General features: G+C 42.0%; 1 protein-coding gene across 4 annotated transcripts; it reads right to left on the reverse strand.

Annotated features, from left to right (window-relative positions):
- Positions 1-2,379: 2,379 nt before the first annotated feature.
- On the reverse strand, positions 2,380-9,766 carry csf2rb (colony stimulating factor 2 receptor subunit beta). 4 transcript variants are annotated; one of them, XR_013767485.1, is made up of 16 exons: positions 9,643-9,766; positions 8,712-8,829; positions 8,416-8,597; positions 8,126-8,289; positions 7,120-7,261; positions 6,698-6,830; positions 6,450-6,604; positions 5,815-5,951; positions 5,560-5,734; positions 5,256-5,352; positions 4,985-5,051; positions 4,804-4,883; positions 4,483-4,654; positions 3,565-3,920; positions 3,247-3,367; positions 2,380-2,923 (listed from the first exon to the last, which is right to left on the reverse strand). XR_013767485.1 is itself a non-coding variant. In XM_079178014.1 (15 exons), the coding sequence occupies exons 1-15, from the start codon at positions 9,746-9,748 to the stop codon at positions 3,352-3,354; spliced, it is 2,100 nt and encodes a 699-aa protein (XP_079034140.1). In that variant the 5' UTR covers positions 9,749-9,766; the 3' UTR covers positions 2,380-3,351. The 4 variants fall into 4 exon arrangements, 2 of the variants coding, with proteins under 2 accessions (XP_079034140.1, XP_079034139.1); XR_013767486.1 differs by having other exon boundaries at positions 3,247-3,920; XM_079178014.1 differs by having other exon boundaries at positions 2,380-3,367.
- Positions 9,767-12,173: the final 2,407 nt, after the last annotated feature.

The following is a 12,173-nucleotide window of genomic DNA, read 5'->3' on the forward strand; positions in this document are numbered from 1 at the left end:
TCACATTGTGGGGACTCATCCCAATGTCAGGAAAAAACGGTATATCCCCAAAGAGTTGGTTTAAAGTTTGCTTTAGGTTAGAATAAGGGTTGTGTGAAGCATAAAGTGGGGTATGGTTAAAGTCAGGGTAAGTTTCTAGAGAATTAATGAATACAAGGTCCTCCTAAGTAATAGAAACAAGTTTGTGTGTGTGTGTGTGAGTGTGTGAAATCATGCATTGAAACATGTGGTGGGCCTCTGGGAGTGTGCATCCATTCAGAACAGGAGCAGCTTCAATTGTTATTTAACTAAAAGCCTGTTTAGGTTCTATTCTTGTTTTTTTCTCCTATCTCGTTGATCGGAGGATGGGGGACTCCCTTCATTTTTTTTAAATGTCAAACTGCACATTTTCAAACATCAATAAGAAAGCATCATTATTTCTATAAACCTCTGTTCCAGGGTTTCTCCATCAAAAAAGAGCTGTTTAGTCAGAGTTAGTAGTGAAAAGGTCATTAATCATAATTCCTTTAAACCTCCATGTTGTGAATGGTGGTAGTTTGTACTTGTGTTACAGTGCATGCAACTTTATATTATAAGACTGCTTATTTGACACTGATTTCAGACAGAGAGCAGAAAAAAAGGGAAATGTATTTTAACATCAACAACAACAACAACATAGTATAGTGCCCTGACAGACTTCCTTTAAAGACATAACTGTCTGTGTTTTGGTATGACCTGGATTCCCTGATGTACAGTAGTTAGGAAACAGGAGGCCTTTGAACAGGAGGTTACACAAGCATCCGTGTGGAGCCACGCACTCCCTACACCTTCCAGCACTTTGATTTTCCTGTTTTTATGTACGACAAAGGAAAGGGACATGTTGTACACAGATGACCACACAACTACCCCGTCATCAAGCACATACACACTTACTTTGGTCTTTCCATTAACACACACCATTGTCCTTTCTTTTCTTTTTTCACTGATTCAGATCAATATGAATCCCTCACTTGTACACTCACCCTCTCCTTAACAGGGAACAATAGCGGACTGACGGAGACTGTGAGGAATGTGATTGTTTTTTGGGGGCTGAGCATCTGAAAAAGCCCGGAATGCTGGGAAAACACATCAAATCGGTCAAGGCCAAATAGAGGAGCGGGTGAGCGCCCTTCGCGGGCATCATGACTCAGTCGGTGAGTGTCAAACTGCTCCTCAGCTTCATCGGACAGGAAGTTGTACCTAGCGATGGGCTGAAAACACAGGAAGTCGATATCGGCATGCCTGGAATTCCAGCATTGTGTTTTCTCTACAGAGACGAGAAAGACTTGTGCATCGCTTATGCACATGATATAAATGTGTTACATCACTGCAACCTCATACGTGCATGTACACCACACACACTTGCTTCCATACACTGACAGACCCTGAATACTCTGCACAGCCCTGTCAGGCTAGACAGATGTGCAGTTAAACAGAGCAATACATTAGATTACAATGTGTGTGCATGTTAGAGAAAGAGAGGGCCTATACACAGTTCTGCAAAGGCCTTTAATCTAGACTTCAGCTGCCAAATTAGGCCCAGGCCACATGTACACTGGCATTTTAGTTTCTTCTATGCGTTTTGGCCTGGAGTCCACACCCAAATGCTGTTTTATGTCACTGAAAACTGAGCTTTTGTTAAACTCTGGCCAGGGTGAAGTTATTCAGAAACTACGAAACTAGACAGGGAAAACAGAATTTTTGGCATTGGAGATTTTTGAGAACGAAGGAGAAAAAATATGCTGTTAACAAAAACACCCGTGTCCGTGTACATTTATGTCTAAGCTGAAAATGTTGCACCTGTTCACATATAGACACACACTAGTGGGTAAGTCCAGTCATTATGTAGAAAATGTAACGGTCTTGCTCTTGGGTTCACAGTGAATGTGATTGGAGACAAGAAGAGAACAGTAGTTTATGTCTGAAAACTCTGGCAGTTTTCTCAACTTAAAGTGGACCTTATTTTAGCACATTCAGCCAGAAACTCTGGTCTTTAGGCCCATTTTAAGTTTTTCTGCTGTCTTTTCTTTTTTTCTGGTTGTTTTTTTTAAGATTATGAAATCTAACCACTGTCTGCTTGGTTACCTGAATCTGGGCAGATCTTATAGTACTAATCATGCAAGGGTTGGTACTTGCTTAACAATAACGCCGGCAGGCATTATTTTGGATTTTTGTGAATATTTTCATTGAAATCCCTTTTCATGCACATTTCTTTTTCAAAGAGACATTTTATTATAATAGAAGAGGGATGGACATTTTAAAAGATGAGGATGACGGACACAGTTTGAAAACCACTGATCACAATTCAAGTTCTCTCTCAAACGGTTTCAACAAAAATTGAACATTACAACCTTGGTGGTGGTAGGATTTATTGCAGGACAGTTCCATCAGACTGCATTAGTTTTGGCTTGCTTTACCTTATAAACTGGCAACTAAGAGGCCAACACCGTTTGCCAGCAGCCTGAAAACTTTAAACTCTTGTTTATGGGTGTTTGTGGTGAGAAGGCATTCTTAAAACATAGTTTAAGTTATGAGCACAATACAAAAGTGCAGCAGATCAGCAATTATAAAGCCTGTACTAACATACCTGAAGAAGATGGCAAGGCACTGAACATTTTCTATGTACATTCTCATTTAATTTAATGTCTCTGTAGGCCCCAGTCGACAACTAAAGACTTGCACACAGCGACATTGCTGGTGCCACACAACATGGCAGCACATCGGCGTGTAGATAACATACTGTATATATACATTCAGCAACACATTGGCTACAATATTGACAACAAGGTCCTAACTCACACACCTTTGTGCAAACGTGCATGACCGCAGCGAACATGGCTGTCAGCAAACTTCCACACTTTTCCCATGAAATGCAGTTGATATAATTCTGTGTCTTCCACCTCGGCTGTGAGAGAGAGACGGGGGAATTCAGGGAAGGTATAAAAAAAGGGCCACATTTCAACGCAGCTCTTAAGAATCTGTGTGCGTTAGACATGTCCATGCATTCTGTGAGTAACATATTTACATGTCTGGGAAAATATACAAGGAAGGAAGCGATGATTATGATGAATCTCTCTGACCAGGAAATGAAACAGTCTGAACTTCACAAAGGTATTTATTTTAAGGGGGGGGCGGTTGTATTGTACTATATCAGAGTGTAAGGTGCTTCTGTTATTTCATTCTGACCTGGAATGTGTGAGGAAGTTTCCAAAAAAAAAAAAGACTTACTGAAGTCCATCCCGTAGATTTACTTGCATTCCACTCATAAGGCTCAGCTCACTACTGCCCTCCGTTGTCCAGGCATCCAGCCCGATGTTTGGTCAGATATAACCATCAAAACGGTTCATTTCTAACGTATAAAATCAAAATTCAGTGAATGCATTTTTTCACATGGAAGCATATGTAGCTTAAAATAAAGTGGAAAGCTTATAAAAAACAACAAGAAATCACAGATTGATTAATTGTTATATCTGCTGAGAAAGCCTCATAGGTCCTCCTTCAGTTCAATTTGCTGCTCTCATGAAAGCTGCGGGGAGGTGGCAGTACCCTGAGGCCAGTGCGGTGCCCCCCTGAGGCCAGGGGGTGAAAGGTCCTGAGGTGTAGGCTGGAGGCTGGTGGCTGCTAGCGGCCTCGCTGGGGCCCGGCTGCACGTCCGTTTCGTCTGGACACTGTGGGTCTCGCTCTGCGCTGTCGAGCCTGTGTGTGTTCGCGTCAGCGCCGCTGTGAGATGCAAGGTCCTGTGTGGACCTGGAGACGCTGGGGCCGGGCAGACTTACATAACCTTCCCCGTAAAGGGCGAAATTCACCGGCGAAGGAGATGGAGAGTCGTCTGATGGGGTTTCTTGTTCCCTCTCCTTCTCTTCACACTTGACATCCGCTGACTTGCGGCTTGCCACTGACGACTATCAGATAGAAACAATGCTGTTCAGTTCACTTAATGCCGGCAAAGTTTACAAATTAATAACATTTCTTTGACAACCTTTAAACATTTGCTAATCTATAAGTGGTGATCTTTTTGCTCTCACTACATTTCCTCAGTAGCTACTCAAGTCATAATATAACATTTTATGTGACATCATTTTAATTATAAGAAAAGTTTATCATTTTCACTTTGTTTCCGAGAGTTAGATGAGAGGGTTGATACCACATCCAGCAGCCGGTTAGCTTAGCTTAGCATAACGACTTAATTACAGGGAGTGACAGCCGAATGTAACAGCCCCTCTAAACCCTCACTAATTAAGATCAAGATATATCTTGTTTGTTTAATTTGTGCAATGTGTAAAAACAACACCTTATAGTTTTATGAGGGTTATGTGACGCACTACTTCTTGTCCTGGAACGTAGACTTCCAACTGCAATAAATAGTATATAACCCACCAGTATTGGACAGTATTTCAGCAGTTATTGCATCGTTGATTTACCACCTGGATACCTGACAAAAGACACTGGTTGTGAGTAACTAACCTGACAGAAGATGTAGGGGCCGCTGAAGCTCATGGAGGATGTGTCACAGTGTTTATCCTTCTCAGCAGGGGGGGGCCGGTTATCACACTTCCAGCAGCCCTCGTCCTGCTCCAAACGCTCCAGACGCTTTTGTTCCGTGTCCTTGGTTGGCCACAGCAAAGCGTCTGAGGAGCTGCAGGGAGGGGAGGGGGAGAGAGGGAGGGAGGGAGAAAATGTATTCATCCTTTCCTGAATTGTTCCAGCTGTATTTCACACATCTTTTCCTCCATGATGGCAACATTTGTTATTGTTATTATCTGTCTCGAGTGTGAAATGCGTCACCATGTCGACACGCTGTCCAAGCGCATCACTTTGCAGATGGTCGTGCTCTCACTCTGCATGAGGGTCCGGTTGGTGGAAGACTGGATCACAAAAAATACATCATGTTTTACACATTACAACATTCCTCGATGCACCAGAAATGGAGATAATTATATCAAACTGTAGCATTATCAAGTCTCACCTTGATCTCGGACAGGATTTTGCTTTTGCCTGGAGAAGGGACTGAGTCCACCCACAGAATTGCCCTTCTGTTTGTTCAAAATATACCATGTGAAAAGAGTTTTATTAAAAAAAACACACGTCCTGTCATTTATGAAACTTTATTTGGTATGTAGTAAAGCCTGTGTGCTACTTTAATGTTTTTACAAGGCAATATATTTCCATAATGAAAACATCTGTAGGTTCAAACTAAGTAATGTGAGGCATTGCTTGTATTAGAGTACATAAAGTACCGTTGACAAGCTGGAATAGTGCAGTAGAGTGCGAGGAAGACAGCGGCCACAAACACACCGATGGTGAAATAGATCAGCGCTGTTGGGGACCAGATGGCTGTCAGGGGACAGAAAACAGAAGTAACGATGACACTGATAATAATCTCTCATGGTATGTGTTATGATGTTTACCTTTGAATAAACTGGACATGAATAAAACACAATAATATAATGTAAGTCCCGCAGGAAATAGGTGAAATCTGTTTCTTTATATGTGAGATGTGCAATATTTTGGGATGCTGCCTGTGCTGGTATTGTAAAGTACCCTCTTGCGAGGTCCAGTCCTCAGGATCGGTCCATTCAGAGGGGATTCCTTCGTAGTGGGTGGGGCCGACCAGCGACCTGACCTTGACCTGGTAGAGCTGGGACGGGGCCAGAGAGGCTCCCAGGATGCTCAGGGACGTGGACCCCTCTGAAATGTTCAGCAGGACGGACGAACTCTGAAAAAAACATATGTATAGAGTAAATGAACTGTTCATAGTTAGCATGAAGGGACTGCAATACAGGGGAAAACACTCACCTCCTGATCCTGTTTCCTGTAATAGCACACCTGATAATACAGTCTGGGTGCTGAAGCTGTGCTTGGATTCGTCCATTCCACCATCCAGTTGGTGTCTTTCTGCCTCACCTTCACCTGCTGCGGTGGGCTGGGACGAACTGCGCGACAAGAACGTTTTTGTAGCATACAGTCTTTTAGAGAGGGTTCAGTGTTTAGCAGTCCTAAATGGTGAGGCACCAGACTGCTGTGTTTGAGCACAACATAGACCAGCATAGGTACAATAACATGTGTCTCTTTTAGATCAAGATCCTGTGTGTGGGGAACAGCATACCAGATGATTCTCCGAACCTATTATTGAACAGGCGTAAAACATTTGTTTTGGGGGTGAATATTTTGTGTGTTATCTGCAATAAAACCCAAACAATCTGATCATGCCTTATTGTCTTGTGATAAGCAGACATGGATGCAGTGGTGCCATTTAAACACTAGGTGGGGTCGCTCAATCACAGCTCGTACCCAGCGCTGTGTATCTATCTGCACAGCTCCCTGCAGTGTGACTGTGCGTCGTCAATTTAGCAGGACAACGTGACGTCAACTCCCCTCCACCTCTCGATCTCTCTTAGAACGTATAACGCGTCCGTCTGCTGTCCACTCACTGTGTTTGTCGACCTCAAAGCTCTTGGCTGTGCGTGCTGGAATGAGCTCCACGAGCAGATGTGCGGGGTCTGCGACAGTCAGCGGGCAGCTGTACCTCAGCACAGCCCTGCCGAGGTCAGAGCTGACCGTTGGGTTCACGCAGCATCTCTCCGACCTGAAGGCAGGGAGCAAAAGGAGGGGGAATGAATGCATGATAACCGGGGATGCATTTTCTTCCAGCCTCAATCTTGTGGTATTGTCCACTTACGGCGCACTCTGGTTGTGTCGACATTCCAGCTGGTAGGTGATGAAGTGATCCACCTCTCTGCTCACCTCCCAGCTACACATCACCGCCGTCTCTCCGTCCAGCACGCAATGCAAACTGGGAAACTGCCCAGTGTCTGGAGCCAGAGTCAGAAAGAGAGAGAGAGAGCAAATAACAACAGCTGCAAAGCATCTGAGTACTCCCATGAAAAATGGACAGAAGGGAGAAGATTAGAAATGTGAGGAAAGGAGATAAGGAGCCGGGTCAGAGGAAAAGACCCGTCTGGAGTAAAATGATCCAGTACATTAAGAATCCGAGCCAAATGGTTTCACTCGGAAATGTCAGAGCCGAAACTAATTTGCACACAGGGAAGTATGCGCAGTTAATGGGTTGCATTTAGGTTTTGAACGCATTCTTTGACTCACCTTCGGTGCGCCAGGTCACCACCGGACTCCAGTCGCTCCACTGACCCACGCTGACCCGGGCCCTCACCCTGGCCTCATACCTGCAGCCCGGGAGCAACCGTCGCTCCTCTAGTTTCACACTGGTGTTTGTGACGTCCTCAGTCTGTAGAGAATGGAAAGAGACGCGTGAGAGTTCCAGAAACGGCTCTGCATTTATTTTGGCAGTGTGAAGATTTTCTTGCAAAGCCTATGTGCTACACGGAAAAAACACTCAAGTGTACACAATTACTCTGAATATTATAACGGCCAAACTCCATATCAATGAGTGTACATTCACAGGAAAGAAGAACAACATTGCTTATTGCCTTTAGCAATGAGTTTGAAGAATACATTCTCTCAATTCAACACTCTCCCAACCAAAAAGCAATCAAAACCGTTCGTGCTTGTACTGTGTTAAGAATGATTATTTATAGATATTTAACCCCAAAGTAAAATTGGAACTGAAACGTAAGGGTTTTTTTTCTTCTTCTCTTTATTATGTGTTCCCGTTTGTACATCTAACTAATAAGTCGTCGTTAGGCCGAGAAATCAAGGCCCGTCTCTTGAAGTGGATTTGTTGGTAAAAATTTGTTATAATATAATATTCAATTTCATCGTTTAAAAACTATTTGGAACAGTGCTTTCTTTTTTAGTTTCTGTGTTGATAATATATAATTAGGACCACTTCATATATTAGCATTATCAGCGAGCTAAAAGTCAACAATGCCTTTTGTTTTTAGCCAAACAGTTTAGTTAGCAAAACTAAGCTGGTGAATATGGTAATATGGTAATTATTACACACGCTGAACATTAGCATGTTAGCACATACTGTGTTAAAAATGGACAAATCCTAATTTCAGTTTGAATTTTTGACATTTCACTCTATTAAATACCCACTCCATGCTTTCAAAAACGTTTGTCACTTCAGTTAATGTGGCTGGTAGTCAAAGGCTGGCAGCAGATTGTGTCGAGGAAGACAAATGCTAACCGTCCAGTTGTCCTGTCTGTCTGTCCTGTAGCTGAGCTGATAGGTGATGTGCTTGTTCAGGGAGGAGGAGGAGGAGGTGGAGGGGTAGGGGCTGGACCAACTGAGCCGTCTGCCTCCATCACCTGCACCGTGTGTGGACAGATTCACCGGTGGGCGGGCTCTCACTGTACAGCACAGACACACACACAACAGTTCAAGTGAAGCGCTGTCAGTATTTCCTCATGAAACGTAATCACTACTTTCTGCTGTGATCCTCACAGTAAAAGGATTTGACAGACGGGTAAACTCACAGTGCTCAGAAAGATTCAGGAGCTTGCGTGGGACAGATGAGCAGAAGGTCGGTGTCTTGTTCTTGAGGAAGAAGACGGTGTGTATGATGCCAATGGAAAATCCACGGGTTTCATATCTACACTGGACAGTCCTGGGCTCACTTGCATCCTGTACTCCAGCACCGTAAGGCGTGCACCGCTTCCTGCGAGGACATGGACACAGAGCTGTGGGACGGAAGACGTTGGTGCCGAAATGACATGTTCCCCCATAATCCCACATCCTCAACAAACGCTGTTCCCCCTGCTCTTGTTCTTACCTGCCGTCTCCTTCCTTGAACCAGAGCTGCAGTGTTTGGTTTCTGTGTTCCCTCCACTCGCAGTGGACATAAGACTTGTAGTTGTTGTGGCACTGTAAGGATTTCAGCAACGGAGACTCTGGTGTAGGGAGAGAGTCGAGTTGTTTTCAGATGATTGCTTAGTAACTGGGTTAAATTCCTCTTTGTGGCTTTTGTTTTGTGTAGAATAGACATCGTAACAACAAGTATTGAGATTCTTGAGTTTATATATGAATGTAAAAATACTCCGTTAGAATAAAAATAGGTCCTTTATTCAAACTCTTTCTCAAGTCAAAATATAGAAGTATTGTAAGTACATATACATATTGTAAGTATTGTAAGTACATATACATATTTTATAGGATTAATGTGTCGTAATGAGTGAACAGCTTTTTTTGGTGCAGGTAACTGCTTTAGTTTTAGGCAATTAAATCATCAAAAAACTTCAATATTATAAAGGTATTTATGTCCTAATAATCTTTGTGCAGTAAAAATACTTAATAATATAATAATAATGATAATGATGATTTAAATCAACATTTAATGATGTTCGAGAAATGAGCTTCGGTATCTTAAGACATTGGAGAAGAAGTAGCGGAACATAGAAATACCCAAATACAAGTATTGAATCAAGTACGATGTCTTTTTGAGATCCAATTTTTATTGAGATTTAGGACGTGCATTGAAACTAGTAACTAGTAGTCAAGTATAGTACTTGAGTAAATGTACATAGTTACATTCAATCACTGATTATATTTATATGATGTATCTAACAAAAAACTTCCCAGGATGTACAGAATTAACTGAGCAATGATCCAATTTAGAATCTGAAATATGATCAAACTGGGAAATGTTCCAGGATTTGATTCCTAAAACATCCTGATGGTGCCCGGAGAATACTGTGGAGACTTACCTTTCTGCAACTCGCTGCTCTCGTGGACGATACAACAGCCTGGACCACAGGAGAGAGCCAGAGGAGGGAGCATGGACCAAAGCACAACCCAAAAAAGAGGCTTCATTCCAGGGGTCAGACAGGGCGGGGGGGGGGGGCCTTGTTTCTCCGACTCTGTCTCGGGAAACGTTCCTGTGTGTATTCACATCATCCAGAAGTCTGTCGATGAGAGGAGAAGTCGGGCGCGTACAGACAGAGCGAGGGGAGAGTGAGAGAATTAGTGCATTTACTAGAAATAATGAAGAAATGAGTCATGACCACAGTGCCAGCACTCACTTCCGCTTTGAGAGTTTGCTTGTTGTGGGATGTCACCACACATCCGCCTGCTTCTTATCTCTCTCGCTCACATGTGACAGACCAAACACACAGTCACTGGGGTCCAAACACATCAATAAATAAATGGAACCGATTACTGGTGACACAGATGAGCGTTTTTACCACACTGCTTTATACATATACACATACAGCCTGGCACACTGGGGAGAAAATGATTCCAAAGTTCAAACTGCAGCGTCGGCAGTTAATGGAAATCTCACCAGTGTTACTACTGGTACAGTACTATGAAAACATTCTCTTAGTTTTGTCCAAATTTCGTGGACTACATGATGTTGGATTAGGTATTTTGTCCAATATATTCTTTTTAAAATCTAATTATTCACCAGCATGATGCAAGTTGTATTTCCACTTATAAATGTCCTATTAATGGTTTTTGGTTATGTCCTGTTAATATTTTCTTTCAAATGTGCTTATCTGCACCCAAAGGCACCCTTTATGTACATGTAGTTTCTGAATTGAAATCCATCCTGCACCCTAAAATTGTCTTCTGATAATCATAATTCAATGAAAACACTTTTTTTTTAAAACAAATAATACAATCTCCACAATTCTGAATGTTAATTTTTGGCGACAGGAACTGAATATGAAGAGAATTTAAGTTAATTTGATTCTATAGCTTTCTAATAAAAACATTCTCTAACAATGATTTTAATATATATATTTATTGTATTCTATTGTAGATCCCAGGCACACAAATAATAAGACATATTTAAATTCAACCTGTGCAACATCGTAGTGTATTTAGAACCTTTTTTTAAAGATATAATACCATCAAATAAAGCGATAAATAAGCAATTTAAGAAAAATAACGTGAACGTAGAACAAGATTAAAGAAAAAGAAGAGATAATCTCAGCGCACTAGAGTCATGATGAACCTAAAGGGGGGATTTAAGGGTCACTCAGGCTTAACAGACTCCACTTCTGCCTTTCTACAGTAGCTGCTGTTTACAGTAGCAGGTTTGGGGGGAAAGCCCCTTCTGGAGAAGGTGCAACCAACGCTGACTTTGAAACCAAATAATGTAGTGCAGCAGGTCGCACAGCGGCAGGTCTGTCACGTGAAAAACCACCAGACTGTTGAGATCAAAGGCAACCCCAAAAACAAGCAGATACAAAACCTGCATATGTACAAATAGCAGCATGCATGAAGCAGCTGAGAAGATATGAAGGAATCACGTTGATATGTAATGATTTTACTCTTTGCACACTAAATACCTACATTTCCTCCTGCATCACTCTGTTACAATGTTATTGTCTGATTAGGAAAATTCACTGTAAGTAAGTCATATCTGAGTCACAGGATGTCAACAAGTGGGATTTCATGTCGTCACTCAACACATCAGTTCTAATGCAGGACCATGTTGCCGTTGACTTTCTCCCTTCAGATATACGAACATGATGGAAAATGAGCTCTGAGCGTACATGAGCACCACTACACATGAACTCTTTGACACATCAGGGCCGTCACAATGTCACATTTTCACTGAGAATTCACGAAAGCAATATTACTGCGATATCTACTGAAAAATAGTAATGCGTCAAGTCAAATGAATCTTTAACTTTGTTAATTGTGATGTGAAAAACGAGAGAATTTGTAACCACATTTGTGTATACAATGATTTTAGAGGCGCTGGTTTATTTACTCCATATTATTATATTTGTATGAATATTTCCTTTTTAAAATATCACAGACATCTATTGATCTATTGATCTATCTATTCTATTGAGACATCAGGTGATGTTTACGGCATTCAGACCTCTTGTATGTCCAGCTAATCGTCACATACCTCTCATAATGAAGACTTTCAACATTTCTCTTTGTCCGTCTGTCACCGCTGCTTCCTTCTTGTCAGCCGACTCCTCATCAACACTGTCGAAAACTCTGTGGGAGTTTCCTATGTGACGAATTCAGCTTCCCCTTTCTGTCCACTCAGACACTCAATGTCAACTTCACTTTGCTGCGCTTCATTTTGTTACTGTTTTCTGGAGATACAGCTAAAGACATATGTTGGAAACCTATAAAACACAAAAAACACACGTACAGTGATGTACACACAGAAGGTAGAAAAACATCAATTACAAGTACTAAAAAGTTGTACTAGTGGTTAATTGTTATGGTCTGCTGAATCAGGAAACCTGCTACAGCACGTTTTAACGGA

The sequence above is a fragment of the Pholis gunnellus genome (assembly GCF_910591455.1).
Source record: "Pholis gunnellus genome assembly, chromosome: 17".
NCBI classification, from domain to species: domain Eukaryota; kingdom Metazoa; phylum Chordata; class Actinopteri; order Perciformes; family Pholidae; genus Pholis; species Pholis gunnellus.